The sequence below is a fragment of the Trichechus manatus genome, unplaced genomic scaffold, assembly GCF_000243295.1.
Source record: "Trichechus manatus latirostris isolate Lorelei unplaced genomic scaffold, TriManLat1.0 scaffold00043, whole genome shotgun sequence".
NCBI classification, from domain to species: domain Eukaryota; kingdom Metazoa; phylum Chordata; class Mammalia; order Sirenia; family Trichechidae; genus Trichechus; species Trichechus manatus.
The window spans coordinates 7,181,905-7,199,883 of NW_004443979.1; the positions used below are offsets into that span (position 1 = coordinate 7,181,905).

General features: G+C 40.0%; 1 protein-coding gene across 2 annotated transcripts in view; it reads right to left on the minus strand.

The window, feature by feature from the left end:
* The window catches only part of NPAS3 (neuronal PAS domain protein 3), a 1,017,265-nt gene that overhangs the window by 12,576 nt on the left and 986,710 nt on the right, over positions 1–17,979 (minus strand). For both annotated transcript variants that reach the window (XM_023731480.1, XM_004376526.2), the window contains 2 exons: positions 17,390–17,583; positions 13,074–13,180 (listed from right to left, as the gene is read on the minus strand). In XM_023731480.1, the coding sequence (XP_023587248.1) occupies positions 13,074–13,180; positions 17,390–17,583 (301 nt within the window). The remainder of the gene's footprint in view (positions 1–13,073; positions 13,181–17,389; positions 17,584–17,979) is intronic.

Genomic DNA, 17,979 nt, shown 5'->3' on the forward strand with positions numbered 1-17,979 from the left:
TAGATGGCCGCTCACAGGCTTTTAAGACCCCAGACACTACTCACCAAGGTAGAATGTAGAGCACTGTCTTTATAAGCTGTGTCATGCCAATTGAGCTAGATGTTCAGTTTGGGGTATTTTTAAGGCCCGGAACTGTCATCTTCCGTTGGAGGGGAGGCTCTGCAGGTAGCATTGTGCTCTCCTTTTGTAAGCAATTGTAAGTTCTACCATTCTGCATGCATGGCTTCCCAGGCTACAAAACTGCGTGGTGAAGCTGAAAGCAGTGAAATACTAACTCTGCCGTACAGCTCCCCGTCAAATCATCGTTGCATGCAACAAGATGTGCTTTTATTTAAATCCTCTCAACCTGGTTAACTATTAATAGAGGAAAGATGGATTATGTAATTCTGTCCACTATTTTCACAGAGAAAACTTACAGTACCCAATCAGTGGTTGGTGGTATAATTCTATCTTCTTCGTATCATTTCAAATAGCTCTAGTATTGTCAATAAAGGCAAAGAGACTAGGAAGCCCCCTTTAGAATCTCAAGAAGAAAACACCAGGATGGAAGGCCAGATCAGCCCAGCCTGGCGGGGTGTTATGGGCTGGATTTTGACCAAAAGCAGAAGACCAAAAAAAAAAAAAAAACACAGAATACAAAGTATAGGTAGGGTCAAAGTGAGAAAGGAATTAAAAAGTCAAATTTGAATGTGCAGAACCGACATAAAGATCACCTCCCCACATTCCTAATAATACCCTTTTTCTTATTTAAAAACAAACAAAATCCCAGTTCTAAAATGAATCCAGCAAAACATCTGACTCCCTGGTGGTCTCTAGGTGTGTGCTGTTAAGGGGGCTGAAAGCTTATTTGCTAAAAAAAAAAAAAAAGATACTGTGGTATCATCTCTTTGACTCGAGGCAATATGACTTAAATATATCTGTTTTTCTTAAGAAGGAAAATACCAATTTGTGAGGACCCATGAACACATTAATAGTCTTTATGATGCAGGCTGAGGGCCGTCTAGCAAGGGGAGGAAACCTACACAAAAAAGGCTGGGCAGAGAAGTTTTGATGTGAGCAGGTGGTTATGAAAGGATGAATGAGGAAGAGAACCACTAAGGAATTTCTGGAATTTCTTGGGGAGCCAGGAGCTATTTGAGGACCCTTAACTTACCATGGTTAACAACGAAAAAGCAGGATCGGGAGCCTACCACGGTCAGCTGAAGAGATGAGTGACCTAATCCATAGTTTTACCCTAGGCTAGCCTGACAAACAGAATCCTTAAAAAGCAAACATCCTAGCATGGTGTTAGATCATGACTGTTTCCCTGGGATTAGTGTTTTCTGAATGAGACCCCCACGTGTCAGTGGGAACGCAGATGATTAAAGATGAGGCACTGAGTTACCTGCCACAGTGGCAAGAAATGTTGACCAGAATATTGCCCAAATGGCTTCCGTTTTCAGGAGGTCCCACAGAAGAGGTCATGATGCAATTTTACTTCTTTTAAAATGAACAAGGAGTAATTTTTGCTTGGGGCTCCAGAATATAAATTTATGACTTTGGGATGAAGCATCTTCTAAAAAAAAAAAAAAAAAAAAAAAAAACAACTGGCAAATCAGTTGGATCATTCCAGCTGCGCCAGAGGCAGGATCTGACAGCTTTTCCTGAGCTCATGTGGTCCTAATCAGCTCAAGAAGGAAAGCCACCTTGGTGCCAGTTTGGAAGAGATTTTTAGTTTGTAATAAATTGCAGAACTTTAAAAAAACACAAAAACTTGTTCGATTCTCTTTAATCCAGTGGCTGTTGTTTATATTTTCAAGCTTTAGCTTTAAGTAGCAGAGAGAAACGAGAGAATGTTTGTACCAGTCTACTTTATAAAAATCACTTTTATGGGGAAAAACAGAGATAAGCACAATATAAGTCATCTGATAGGGAAGTCCTTAAAAATAGTTAATTGTCCCTTGACAAGAGATAGATACTCATCAAATCAATGAGCCCAGGAGAAAATTCATAACCACATACACAAAACTAGTAAGGGAAGGAAGCAAAGGGAGAGGAAATATATATGTGGACCATATTTTGAATCTCATGCCCATAATAGGGGTCAGAGTACTTCTAACACATAACCCAACATTTTCTCTTTGGTTTATCCCTAAGTTTACTTTCTGCTCTCCAAAATTTTTGTGTAGAAACAGTATGCGTGTCCCTCACTGAAGTCACCGATTATATCACAACATTTCTAGAATTAAGTTCTTGAAAGTCAATCTAATGATTACCATAGAAATTCATTTTGATTTAAGTATTTGAAAATATTTCAATGGCATTTTCTTAGATTCTGCAGAGTAAACGTGAAGCACAAGGAAAGGCTACATTCATTTTTTTCATGGGTTCACTTATGATTTCAAATGACCCCAGATAAAATTGTGAATGCCTCTGCTACCAAGTGAGAACATGTGCTTTTTCACTGTGAAGTGCAGGGTGTAACCAATTGCTTTTGGCTGTTTTTCGTCTAAGGAAAACCAAGAAGCTGTCGTCAGCACTCCCCACAACCCTAAGCTAAAATTGCCCTAAGACTTACAAACAGTACTCTGAAGAGAACAGAGGTGACCCCACAGCAGTGAGAAAAGTACAATGGAAACAGAACTTAAGTCCTCCTGGTTGAACTGATGCAACCTTGCTTATCTGACAATTAGAAAACCATGAGCAAAGTGTCCTTTTGGCTATTAGAGTGAAAACACAACCCACCCGTAACTATAAAGAGAGCTGCATACACAGGTCAATCAAAAGAAAATTACAGAGTGCCTACATTTTAGAACAAGTGACCTTTACATCAAATACATGCTTCCCCCCTAAAATACTAGATGCTAAGTTTTATTGAATTTCTTTTTTAAATGTTACCCGGTGGTTGGCATACAAGAGATGTACCACTTGTAGAGAATAACAACTCTGAAATCTGATTAACTTTTTTTTTTCTTTTGCTAAAGCACACATCCATGACTGCACACAGTTACCAACAGAGGGATTTCAGTTTTCCTTGGGAAAACTTTGTCCACAGAAATAGACTGATGACTGAAAGGACATAAAGGAACTCAGTGTCTGTGGCAGGAACATCATTCTGTTGGTAAATCAAAACAAATCAGTACAAGTTTGCCTTCAGAAATATGGAGGAAAAAAGAGAACATGGTCTCTTCCTGTTCGGCTGTTCTACAAAATCAAAGCCAATGATTCTAAATAGTGAGTTGTGTCTTAAAAAGAAGGAAGCAGTCTAATTCAGTTTGAAGAGGAGATGAAGAACACGTATTAAAAGCGGTCTTTTAGCAAAGTGTCTCACAAAAGGACATTTTAGTGGTTTGCATATGCATTAAAAAGCTGCAATACTTAGTGTATTCAGGTAAGTATAGAATAAATAGGAAATGGTGAGATCATCGGAGATTTCACACTTCACATTCACACAGCTGAACAAAGAGCTTCATTATCGTCATGGTGATATGAGGGCCACATCTGCAGCGCCATTCACCCCCCTTCTTGAGGTACCTTCCTCAGTGGCTGCGGAGGACAGGTGGACAGCGGGTGCCTTCTCCAAGAAACTCAAAAGTGATTTTGAATTCACCAAAGTGGACTGTGTGTGTGTGTGTGTGTGTGTGAGTGTGTGTAAGGAGGGTGCTAGAATCACACTTTCTACTTAATACCACAGTTAGATGCTTAGCTATAGCCACTGGTTCTCTTTCTACATTCACAAAACTGGCAGATGAAACATGAAAAAGAATACTGCCTCTTTAATCTCTGCTTCTCCACCTAAGGCCCAAGGCAGGCTGACAGGGAACTTCATTCTGGAAACAGGATTTTTTTTTTCTTTTTAATTCTGGATTACTCTTTCCTCTGCTTTTGAAAACTGTGGGCTACAGGGGAATGAGACTGACATAGACTTAAAACAAGACCAAGTTAAAAAGTTATAGTCCTTGATTCTTACAGGAAGGTCATTTTCAAAACCCACAAGAGAAACAGCATTATAGTCAGAAACTGCATTAAGTGCTTTATTTACTTGAAATAGAGACAGTTGTTCATTTAGAACTGTTCATAGAATCAGCTGAGGCTTTGATGCTGTGCAGACTTGCCTATAGATTTTGCAATTAGTGAGCTGGATGTATTAAATAGCAAGCATCCACAAATTGGTTTTTAGTTTTTTTTGTAAATCTACATGCAGAGCAGTATTTGGTAAAATTTAACGATATTTGATACTTAATGTGAGTTATGAGCTTAAGGACAGAAGACCTGTGGATGTGTTGTGAAGGACTATGTATCATCTATGGATTTTTCCCCTAATACACTCATGACATGCCCTGCTTGAATTGCTATCTGTGTGATTTATAACCTCTGAAGAGGTTTTTTTCCTCCACCACTGCCAACTGATAGGTTTTTATTAACTGTTAATATCAAATCATGCAGAAAACTTTTCATTGATTTAAAACATGTCAATTTGTTAAGAAATAAATTTCCCTTTTCTTCATGATAATGCACAGGATTGGAGACCAAGGATTTTAAACACTGATGGTATCATGTTCGGGACAGGAAGAATCAAACTAATGGTTGGCATGAATGACATCCAGATCTCAGATTTCTTTCACGCTGTTTTCAGTCCAGCCAGGGAGTTTTAGTACCACTCACTCCTGCCCTTCTCAACCTGAAACAGTTAAGGACAGAGTATTTTTTAGACTTTACACTTGTGTGTGTGTGTGTGTGTGTGTGTGTGTGTGTGTGTATTTGCTATATAAAAGAGAAGCTGTGAACTCTTGAGCACGGCATTAAGAAAGATTTATGACTACAAAATGGTGGATCCATTCATTCATTCAGTAAATATTTTTTGAGTGCATACTCTATGCAGGCACTGGGGGATAGATAGCACAGTGAGCAAGATCTGCCATGGGCCTGCTCTCATATATTACTCTTCATCAGTCATAGTAATTCCATACCCTTTGCCAGTGATTGGTGTAAGTTTGGAATATGATGAAACACTGTTCAGTGAGACTCAAGGGGGTGAGTCCCTACTGTGGGAGGTTTTTGAAAAAGGTTTCTTCACTCTGGAAATAGGGATTAACTTCTACTTGTCTTTGAATGGGAGACAGATGCTTATCAGTCCTTTTTACCAATAAATTCAAAAGTACAACAGTGATAATTGCTATGGAAAGTGGTTGGTAAGTCTATGAAAGCACAGGGGTCTGAGCTAAGCTGGGTGAATTCTTCATCTCTCTTTGAGAATTGAGAAGACTAGAATATTGGTGAGGTTAAGCTGATTAGGCAGCCCTGGTGCCACAGTGGTTGAGCACTCAGCTGCTAACTGAAGGTCGGCTGTTCAAGCCCACCAGCCACTCCATGGGAGAAAGATGTGGCAGTCTGCTTCTGTAAAGATTTACAGCCTTGGAAACCCTATGGGGCAGTTCTACTCTGTCCTGTAGGGTTGCCATGAGGGGAATTGACTTGATGGCAATGGGTTTGGTTACTTTTTGGTGGGGGGAGCTGATTAGGATGTAGGGAGAATTCAGATTTATTCTCTGGTGGACCCTGTGGTCTTGGATATAGTTACTTCGTTCACGAAGTCCACTAAACATCTATGAAGATACGTATATAAACAGTGAGACACAGGTATACAAAAACTAGTGTTCCACAAAATCAGGAATATTTAAAGGAGCCCAGACAAATTCCATTGTTCATCTGTTGTGTAGATTTTTAGAAATTCAAGCAGTTTGTCATGAAAATATTAGCGTTTTTCATTGTTGACTGTCTGTTGAGCAAACAGCTGTTCTACCACTTCCTTCTAGATAACAGAATTCTAATCTGGGTTTTTAAATTTGATGATCTCCTCCCAAGTCTCAGGGGAAAAATCTCGATTGTTTAAACCAGTATAGTAATTCCATCCCCTTGCCAGTATATGGCTGAGGCTTGCACATTGTTGTTGATGAAATGCTGGACAATGAGACTCTAGCGGGCTTCTCCCTAACTGCAGAGCCTCTGGGAGAACACTTTCTTAGCTTTCAAAAATGAACACAAAAAGGGACTGACACTTTCCTGACTTTGAACATCGCCTTGTGAGGACTTAATGGTTTGAGGGGCTATAGCTGTCTTTTAGTCATGAAAAGAAAGTTAAGAGAACTGCAAAGAAGGTTTAAGTCATTTCCACTTGGGTTTTCTGTTACTTGCAGCCATTCTAATTGATGGGCCTCACTGAAAACTCTGGGAAGCCAGAAAAGGATGTGGGAGTTTATAAAGATGTTTAAATAACCCGATCTTTAGTTTAGTTAATTCCCATAATTATGGAAAAACCATTTTATGCTAGACACATACACAAATTAAATACTATGTCGCTCATTTGGTAAAAAAAAGAAGTTTGAAGTTTTTTGAGATATACAGGATGTCATTAAACATCTTAAGGAAAGCTTTTTAAAAATAGTTTATACAAGATTAAGAAAAAATGCTATTATAATAAGTAATGGAATTGATTTTGGGATGTTAGGTTAAAACAGATGATTTAGAAGTATGGTTTTTGTTTTATTTTTTCTGATTGTGCCTTACAAGGGCAATGGATTATTTTCTCCAAAATAGCAGTTGTTATTTTTTTACTATAAGAAAAGTAGCTATTAATTGAACTAATAATAAGGAAAAGTCCAAGAATCCATGTTAGAATTGTATTAGAATATTTCAGTCACATCAAAGATCTGGCGTACTACCTGGGGAGAAAGAAAAGATCATGTGTTTTTGTATTCCATGTCCTTCTTCTAAGCCTGGAATGCTCTTAACATGCCTCCATATTTCCTGCCATCTTGGCTTCTTGCCTTCCTCTTTCAAGGACCAGGGAAGATGTGCCTCCTCTGTTATTTTTCCTCCATTCTCCCTTTGGTTTCCCACGCACCTGGGGTTTCTATGTTTTATTCATACATCTCAATAATTCCCATTTTATGCCACCTTTTCAGAATTAACTGTTTTCATGTTGCTTTCTCTACCAATCTGTAAGCTCCTTGAAGGTAGAGATGATATTTTAGTTATTTTTGAAACCTTACAGCAACTCCCCAAGGCTCTGTATATAGTAAGTACTCACAAATATTAGGTGACTTTGAACAGGAAAAGTGTTCTCATATTTACACATATAATCATGTACACAGAGGAAAATATTAAGCTGGGTGGGGGGAACTCAAAGATCTCCTTTGCTTGTAAGTTCGATATTACTACTGTTTTAACTGTTAACTTTCTCCACTGATAAGCAAAACTTTAAATCTTTGTGAAGACAAATCAACCTCCTTATCAAGTCATCACATACTCATTCAGTTTGAACACTGAATGAGATAACCTTAGAGCCAATTCAACATTCATATTTTACTACAGGAATCTGTGGGTGGTGCAAATGGTTAAAGCACTCATCTGCTAAAGGAAAGGCTGGAGGTTTGAGTTCACCCAGAGGCTCCTTGAAAGAAAGGCCTGGCAATCTACTTCTAAAAAATCAACCATTGAAAACCCTGTCGAGCCCAGTTCTACTTGGACACACATGGGATCACCACGAGTCATAGCCAGCTTGATGGCAACCGGTTATTTTACTACGATGAAAACTTATCCAATTGGAGAAGAAAATGAAATCCTTAAGATGGTTAGTCAATTTGTATTTACTATTTACTCCATGTAAAATAAACCTATTGCTATCGAGTCAATTCCAACTCATAGTGACCCTATAGGACAGAGTAGAACTGCCCCATAGGGCTTCCAAGGTGCGCCTAGTGGATTGGAACTGCCGACCTTTTGGTTAGCAGCCGAACTCTTAACCACTACACCACCAGGATTTCCATGTAAAATAATGCCTTCTAAATCCTAGTATAACCAGTACTTCTCAAACTTTAACATGAATATAGTCAGCTTGGGGATCTTGTTAACTGCAGATTTGGATTCAGTAAGTCTGGGGTAGGTCGGAGAGTCTCCATTTCTATGAAATCCCAGGGGATGCCAATATTGCTGGTGCATGGGCTACACTCTGAGTGGCAAGTAGAGCAGAGACACTCAGTTAGTAGTTAGGTCCTCTTGCTGGTCTCTGTTCTCATGCCTGCCTGCCCTTGGGCTTGCAAAGCCAAAATTGGCACTTGCCAAAAAAACACAAAAAAACCGTAAAACAATAATAATACTAATTCAGTCCTTCATAATGAACTGGCTTTATCTTGTCTCCATGTGCCAGTCTTTTTAGTTAATGGACAGGCACATGATGCAGGCTGGCTTGGCTTCTGAAGAAAGGCAGGCTTGGTGGCTCTTACATGCATCTCCTTTCATGGGAATTTTCATATTCATGTGGAAGAAGTGGAAAAACTCATTTTGCTCAGGGAAAAAGTCCAGGCGGTGACCAGGTTGCAGCTAAATTGCTAAGACCAACCCCTGAAAAAAGGCTATGATCAGAGAAAAGAAAAAAAAAAAAAAAAACCCTGTGCTTTCTGCATTTGGCCCACCCATCAAACTTTCTACTTTCTCTGCTTCCATGGCATGCAGTTTCCTTTAGTGTGAGCAATGGCTGCGTATACTCAAATCAACAATTAAATTCCCCCTTTGTTTGTGTGGCAGATGACAAATGCATGGAGGACATCTTGTGTTGCCTAGGCAGGCAGGGCACTTACTTTGATTGATGCTCGGTTGTGGAAAAAAATGAGCTGGGAAGGAATTACAATGGAGGGCCAGCAGACTGGAAGGGGATATACTAACTAGTCCTGCATTAAGCAGTCGGCTTGCATTTGGCAGCGAGCAGCCTTCAGGAGGGAAGCGTAGGGGTTATTGATGCAAAACAGCATGGAATGCATTATGCCAGGTAGCTGTATATTAGTTTTGTTAGGAAAAATAGAAGTTTCTAATGAAGATATAAACACTTAGGTTACTGTATTATTATTAGTATTTTTAACACTCCTAAATGTGTTAGGTGGGCTGTGCTTTTTTAATTGTACATGATCCTATGGACAATCTGGAAATTCTTCTCTCTTTTTAAGTCACTCTCCCAGAGTTTCACCATCCTGGGCAGAGGTTCGGTTGTTGTGTTGTTAGGTGCTGTTGAGTCAACTTTCAACTCATAGTGACCTCATGTCACAGAGTAGAACTGCTCCATAGGGTTTTCAAGACTATAATCTTTACAGGAACAGAAAGCCAGGTCTTTCTCCCAGAGAGTCGCTAGATAGGTTTGAACCGCCAGCCTTTTGGTTAGCAGCCAAGTGCTTAACCATTGTGCCACCATGGCTCCTTGGGCGAGATTCTAGGAAGGGAAAGCTGCTGCCACATCTATACTCTCTGGATCCTTTTCTCTAAAACCCTGCAGTTCCAAAAGCACTGAGCCTTGCTGGTGGAGCATATGTAAAGAGAAAGGAAGTTTCCTGCTGGCCGCTTTTCAGGGTTTTAGAAAGTTGTTGCTCATTTGACCCAGAAAGAACCTTAGGGCCATCTGAAGACAAATTTGGCTTCTCCCTCAGGCTGGATTAAATGGGAATAAAGAGAAAGGCAACGCATGTATCTCCGTCTGGCTTAGCATTTGTGGTTTGCCCTTTTATTTATCTGGCTATAGGCAGAGGTAGCGTGGTAAATGGGTGTGCTGAAACCTCTCTCATAATTCAAGATGGACACAGACACTCCAGGTAACTGAAGGGAGACATGACCGATAATCTCAAGGCCAATACTTCCTGAGCAATGGAGAACTGGAGGGTGATGGAGAGGCAAAGATGCTCAAATAATTACTAATAGGAGTGGTTTAAAATTCAAACACTGAAATGTCGATTTGGTTAATTTGTCGTGAAGAATCAGTGAAATGGGATTCAATAACTTCCATGAGGTGGCTTAAAGACAAAGAAATCACAGAAGTCTTTGGTCACAGTGTGGAAGAAGGGGCATTGAAACTCCCTTGATTTTAGAGTCTCAGAATAATTTCATTAATCCAACAGTTGGCATTGATGATGCGATTCTCAGTGATTCTTTATGTTGATACACAATGCACTATGGGGCATCTCATGTTAACCTAATGAGAAAGTAGATGGCACAAGGTTCTTGGCTCAACTTATCCAGTTGTCAAAGCCTGATACAGCTGACATTCCCTTTTTTCTTATGCTAGAGATGGGTTCATTTATGGATTTACAGATGCCTATGCTGGGGAAAAACATACAAGTGATAAAGAAGGTATGCTTAATTAGCAAAGGCTACTGAGTATTTATTTTCAGTGTTATCCATAAACTGGAGAATAAGACATACACCAAAAACATCAGAACTCTCATCAAATGATTAAAGCCTGTCTTTCATGCACACAACTAGGAATTGTGCCAATAGCTCTAGGAGGAAAAGCTAAATAGTTTATGTGGTTTATTTTTTAACCATTCCTTTGTTTTAGAATTCTATCTTATTCTTGAAATGATTCTATGTCACCATGACCTTCTCTTGCCAAGAAGGCACAGTTGAGGCATCCTTCAGTAATAGCCTAGGGCTTTGGATAAGTAAGATGCTGTGCTGGCTTCTCCCTGTTCTTCCAATGTTTACACAACCAAGACTTATTACATGCTCTGTCATTTTGTTACTGGGCTGGCTTTGGTTTGAGAATTAGGTAAACATCATACATTCTATCACACAATTTTAGACTCAATCTTACTTTATAATGATGTTAATGTTTATTGTACAAAGTGAGATGCATTTGTATATTTTAGCATTTTATTTCAGTCACAGCAAAAGCTGACATTGGAATCAGTTTGATTTTTTTTTTTGTGTGTGATTGAAGATATTAAGCACTGTAAGAACGTTGAAATTTCAATCTGATTAGGATCCAAATTCCTCAGGATCAAAACACTTCTTTTCCTCCCCCTACAGTTTTACTAATTGTGTGCTACTTGACATTGTGGAGTTATTCCACAGCATGATAGCTAAATACGTGAAGTGTATTTTACTGTACAGAATTATCAGTTCATTCTATTTGTTTTTCATGTGTTTAAGGTTATTAAAAGAACTCAAAATTAGAAGTCATGTGCATGAGTTAAAAGAGTGAACTCAATCATTGTTAGTAGGCTAAATCATAAAGCAATAGCCAGTATGTCAATATGAAGTAATGAAAAAACGCACAGATTTGAAAGCATACCTCTCTGTTTATTAGTTGGCACAATACCAGAAAAATTAGGAGAACAGCACAATAGTGAATGGCAGAGTAGTTTATTTTCAGCACTCTCAAATTATTCTGGCTACTGAAAATGAGATAAAAGTAGATCGGAAAGAATGGTTTCAAATGTATTTGTTGGAGACCTTTGCTTTATGGGAAGAAATGAACTGCCCTAGCTCACTGTTCCTGAGGAATTGTGTTTCTTTGAGCTGTAAATCAAATCCCAGGGAGATAGCAGGGCGTTTTCCAAATAATAGCTGCAGATGACAAGGTTTTTTTTTTTTTTTTTTGGTCAGCATCAGGTTTTTGAATTTAGACCTCAGTTGAGATTCCAAAATGAAAAAGCACCCCCTCACACACACACACGCTCTGTGACAGCGTTTTACAAACAATATATTACTTTTAAGTCTTTATCTATAGAGTACAGTGGTCCAAAAATATATCCATTGCTTCCTCCAAAGGTCCTGACTTTTTCCATTTCCTCTGAATTCCCAGCTACAAAGAACCTGATGTTTCTCTTCAGGAAACAGCATCAATTTTTATTTCAATTAATTGGAGAACCATCTGCTTCTGTGATACATGACACCCATTCATTCTTAGCAACAAGTGTGTTCCCTAAATCCCCGGTGTGTGATTTCAGACACGCGGTCAGTGTTGGGAATGCAACCTGCTAGAGAGCAGCCCTGCAGGTGGACTCTTCCCAGAGCCATGGCACATACACGATTTGACGTTGACCTTGGTCCCATGTCAGTGTTCTAATCAGGGTTAAAAACACAGCACAAGATGGTCATACTCCAAGGCTTTGGCTAGTTTACTGTCTGTCCGTTATGTTTTTGAAGATCTGAGTTTGAAATGAGCAAACAGCTGCACAGGGCAGGACAGATCTGAAAACTCTCCTTGACCATGGCAAGAAAAGGGAGAGCAGATGAATACAAAGAACACCCAGCTGAGTTTTATTACAAAAAAAAAAACAACTTCATCTTCAAGCTGTACCATCTCATTTGTGGTACTTCACGTGTAGTTAACCAGAGATCAGAATTGGGTTTAGAACCTTCGAGGAATATAGCCTGTATCTTTCAGGAAGACTCTACTGAATGGTCATAAAAAGAACCTCTGGTTGGAAGAGGGCACCCCCTTCTTAAGTGGCTCACCAGATCAGTGCGTCTTAACTTACAGGATTCTCAGACCCCTTCCACGCACAGCGTAAACAGGCCAGCTGACTCTGATTAGGGAAAACTCCATTAGGATGTGGGTGTGCGTGTTATTGCTCAGACCCTGCCAGAACCCTGCTTGTCTGTCCTTTCTTACACGCCACTGAAAGTACTTTGGGGTTCAGGCTGTGGGTCAGGAGACAGGAACCAGACTCAAAGAGCTGAGATTAGGTTCTCTCTCCCAGAAGTCAGGGCATGGAGGTACCCGCTCCTCTGCAGAACACGGTGAAAAGACACTGCCTTTGAGAACTGCTGTGCCCACAAAAGGGTGGTGGTGACTTCCACAAGATGTGCTCTGTCCCTACCCCTTGGGTTTCACCCCAGCCCCAGTTCCGTGGCTAGTCAAGTGGGAATTTTTATGAGGCTCTGGTCTATTTGAGCTTGTCTTCTCCTCATATATATTTTGAAACTGAGACAAAAAATTTCAGAGTTGAAATTGCTCTCTAGGAAATGAAAGGGTCAAGAAAGCACTTAAGACAAAGGTCCCCTACCACCTCATGGGAGAGAGAGCACAAGAGACCATGAAATTCAGGGTGAGTGCCTAAAGATCCAGCAGTTTCTCTGGGCCTGAGGTCCAACTTTCAATCTAACACAAGTTGAAGTGATTTATGTTTCACTTTTTCTCATGGTGCGCTGACAGTCATCTCAAATGTACACAGGAGAGATACAGGGAGACATTAGCACTAAACCAAACAAGCATCAGAGAGAGACACCAGCCTGGGTTATACCCACACCCAGGAGGTACTTACAGTCAAGGTGACTGTGCCTGATGCCCTCAACGTCTTCAGCGTGGATGAAGTGGTAGCATCTCTTCCCTACAATGTCTACAGGGGTCAGATCCATATAATCACTAATCCTACAAAGAGAAGAGCACAGGCTGGAATTAAGAAAGGAGGAAAAATACAGAAACTCTCAAATGACTTAGAAACAAATCTACAAACATATTTTCATTATACCAGGTTAACCATGAGGACGTGGCACTTTGAGGGAAACCCTTTATAGATAAGATTATTTCTTTAATGTATAATAGACTTTTTACAAAGTAAGAAATGTGCTAGATCAAGCAATAGTGTTTAAATAATTGGTAGGTTTTTCTTTTTTTGGCATTAGAGTGCACATTTAGACAACATAATTCCATAAAATTATTGAGAATCAGTAACAATGCAAGATCCTCATTTGAAGCCAAGATAATTCAAGGTTACATAATAAAATAAAAACATGTTATGTTTATACCAAATGATTAGAGACACCTTTCATTTAAACAGATTGGTCTTCTATTGGGTATTTCCATGAAAAAGAGCTTCAACTGCTTCTTGGCACAAAGTCCAAATTGGCATTTCAAGGGATATAATTTAAATGCTGAGACATACAGATGCCTGAGGGTATTATCTTTTTTAGTCTTAGTCATTTGGGAGCTCAGCTTTCACTCCTGCTCCTTTTAACTGGTACTTTGTGGTGGATTCCACACAGAAACTTTTAAACCGTTTCAGCAGCTCTTTCAGGCTTGTGCTCGACAGTACGTGTGTGTCAGCCTCTGTCATTGATTGTCCAGATGTCAATGTCCTCAGGCAGGAGCACAGAAAAACAGAACAGAAATGGGAAAACATGTTGGGGGACTCTGCCTGGTTTACACAAACGCCTCAAAATGCTTCTTACCCTCCTCCCTGCCCACGTACAGATTCATTTTGGTCAGCCCAAGACAGAATATATTGTAAAATTTAATGTATTCCTTTTACTGTCCTTTTTATAATTTATGATCTACTTAAATATGAAGTGAATCTTTAGAAATGACACTTTTAAGACACGCGAAATCATTCTTGAGGAGCTACGTCTAGCCCTGGAAGCTGGGAAATAAGACACAAAAACAAAATCATATGGAATCTACTTAAAATACACTACTCAGCGAGTGAACTTCTCAGTGTCTAGCAATTTAATTAGTTTTTGGCATAAAACTTTTGGCAAAACTAGAATTCTTGGAAAGATAAGACTAATTGGGGAAACAAAAAAGAGTGTTTTCTAACGATTTCAGGGTTCTCTGGTACAAAACAGATTAGTTGGTGTTTTCCTAAAACCATTAGCTGTTTTCCAAGAACAGTTTATACCCCCTTTCTGGGATGTCATTAAAAGACCCTCAGTGGTGTTTCCGAAATTTGCCAGCTCCTCTGAAAGCATCAGATGTCTGCTTTGCCTGAGGCCATTCTGGGGAATGCCAGAGGAGAAGAATGGTTTGCAGAGGCAAGGAGAGAGCTGTAGTTTCCAGCTAACAATTCCCTAATTAAATAATAAACCCCAGGAAAAAGCCACTCTGGTCTTTAGGGAAGACATTTCTTTAGTTTATTCTCTATTTGAATAAAATCCTTCAAAACGATTTCCTGAAGCCCTTCTATGCACTAGAGCCGGTTGCTGTAGCGAAACACGACCAGCTCAATGTTCAAGGCTCTCTTACTGTATGTGTAGAAAGCACCAGAGCTGTCTGATGACCTGTATCAGGATCAGAATCCTGATGGCATCCTTTCCCCTGAGCCTCAGTTTCCTCATCTGTAAAACAACCTGAGGGGTTGGTAAGAGGATTCATGAATGAAATGAAATGAAGTTAGCATAGTGCCTGGCACACAGTATGCTTCTCTGTCGGCTCAAATATACAATTACCTTCAATACAGGTCTTTTTCATAATTACTATCATCTTCAGTTGGGAAATAATGCTGTATTGTATAGGCTAATAAGGGGTTGTGGAAAGCTTTTTTTTTTTTTATATGGGAAGAAAAAAGCTAAAAGCGGGTCACAGAAAATGATCTCAATTACTAGAGTGGCACCCATAAGGCACTCATGTCCATGGAGCTTGTCAAAAGAATTAATCAATCTGTGATCACAGGAACGAAAATTAAGCACTGGTTTTGGGACAGGACTATTATTGGGAGTTAGGTAAATAAGAGGAGCCTCTGTTTTTTGGAGGAAGTGGGGATAGTAAATCTAAATGAAGGAAGCTGAATTCTCCGGAGATTTCAAAAAGCTTCCTTTTCCGAATACAAGAAACCATGTTTTCAAAGAAGCAAAGCCATAGTTCGTTCTTTGACTCTTAAATCTGCTTCCCTTGGTTGGAGCTCCTTCTCTAGTATGCTACGTTTTAGTCAGAAAACAAACTGCTTTGCTGGCTGTGATGGTGTCCTTTCATGGGCTCATAATGTATGAAAGGCCCCACTCAGAGTTTATTCTGTTGGTACCCTGTAATTCAGCCTGACTTGGGGGGCGGGGGGGAGGAGACAAGGAATCCAGGGAGTCCCCATAGAATGTGGCTAAGTGCATGGGCTTTTGAATCCCACAGACTTGTGTTCAAATCTTGGCCCCAGGCAAGCCACTTAACCTTTTCCCCTAAACTGAAGTGGCTTGAGGGTAATGGAGTCAGTAGCAGCACCTTTCTCATAGAACTGCTGGGAAGCTTAAATGAGGTGGTTCAAATAATGTGCTTAGCACATCATCTAGCACCTAGTAAGTGCTCAATAAAAGTTAGCTATCTTTATTGTTAGGCATCCCTGGGTGGTGCCAACAGTTAATGGGCTTGGATGCTAACCAAAAGGTTGGAGGTTCAAGTCCACCCAGAGGAGCCCTGAAGAAAGGCTTGACGATCTACTTCCAAAAAGCAGCATTGAAAACCTTATGGATCACATTTCTACTTTGACACATATGGGGTTGCCATGAGTCAGAATCCACTTGAAGGCAACTGGTATCTTTATTATTACTTGTCAACTCCAGCTAATCATTCTGACTAACTAGCCTTTGCTGATATTCTGTGCCCATTCCAGAATACCTCACACATAGGCAAGTATACAGTTATGATATTAAGAATCTTAATAAATGCCAACAAATCTTGAAAAGCATATTTTGAATTACTTATCGAATAACAGTTTGATAGGTTCATGATTGTCTTCTACCCCACTGAACACTAATAGCTCAGAGGTGGGTATCTTTTCCTACTGGTGAATTCTTTCCTTTGAATGAAATCCTGACTGGAAATGGTTGGCAGTTTCTAACTTGGTCTCGATATCTTTAGCTCTTCCCAGTGAAGTGGATGCAGGAGGTTTCTGTCTTCTTCTTGGCTAGCTCCTGGAGAGGTCAATTACCCAAGCCACTTGACCATTCTGCTCTTTAATTTCCCCTCTGAAGGGCTCACTGAACCTGTATTGCCTTCAGGCCCGGTGACAATCTGTGCCAAAAAAGCATCCTCCCAAATCGACTCAGTAATCTTCCCTGGGCACCAGGGGATGGTGGTATTATCACCAACGCTTCCTTCGCACGAGCCACACACATGCAGTTTCTCTCAACCCCTCTCCCCACATCCCCATTATTCTCTCTTCTTCCAATCAGTCTGATGATGGGCTGGTGACTTCTAGATGAAAGGTCTTAAGGGGCACTGTCCCATTTCCTTGTCCCTTGCTCTGCGCTTAATGGAAAAAGTGAACTTTTTAACCAGAGGCTAAAAAGTCCTTTTATAAAAGCTCCGTCTTGAGGAAGAAGTGCCAACTCATTTATATGATGAGTCTTTTTTTTTTTTTTAATAGAAGTGAAATCTTCAGGATTACACAGTTTTATTTAATAGTTTTGCAGATTTCTTTTCCGTCCTTTTTCCTCTGGGGGACTCATATTCTCATTTGTCCTCTGTGTGCTTAATGGCTATGTGAACGCTGACTCTCATGAGGCTGGACCTTTGCATTAGTCAGGAAGTGGGTCTGGCTGAGGCATCAGGCGACACCTTTTACTGCATCGTTTTGCCAATAACATCTCAGCCCTACTCTCTCCTTGGGTTTTCAGCCAAAATGGGCTTTCATTATTGCATATGGATATCTGGGTATTCCAATTCATTCAATTGTTGTCCCTAATGTAAATCAGGACAGCAATGAAAATTTTAAGTAAAAAGCCTGTTGGTGTCAGTCCAAGCAGCCATTAAAAACAACATCAGGATTTATAATGCGGCTTATTGGGAGAGTGAAATCCTTCAGTCTGCTGAGAACACAAACCCTTGCCCAACGTGCAGCATACAACAGGGCAAATGAAAACAAAAACAAAGTACCTATTTTCACAGTAAATGATATTGAGGTCCATATTTACTCGTGTGACGAACATATGGCAGTCGATTCTGACTTCATTGATCGTAGGGGGCGGCAAGGCGTGAGCCACAACCACGAGACCCATGATTTGGCTGGGGACGGTCCTCCCGTGGGACAGTGACACTCTCAGGCGTAGCCGGCCTGTTATGTGAATCACCTGTAAAAGAATATTAAGTACACAACACACCAGTCAAATTTACGTCCCAGATGTAACAGTATTTCTTTTGAGAAATGTGGAAGTACATCTGGAACAACCAACATTAGCTGGTCTCTTCTGTAATCATGATGGCTGTCAGTGTGACCTCAGTGTCTTTCAGGGCAAGAGACAAACAAAAAACTATATTATACTCAGGTCACTTCTCAAGGCAGCATTATTATTGGCTATTGCTATTTTTCAGGAGTGTTTTTTTTTTTTTTTTTACATTTAGAGGAAATTCAGAACCAAATAAAATGACCAAGAAGTTGAGCACTAAGCTGCAAAACTGAATGTTTGCATTATTGGCCCTTGTTAAGGGGAGATGTGTGTCTCTCTCCCAGCTTGTACTAAGTGGGA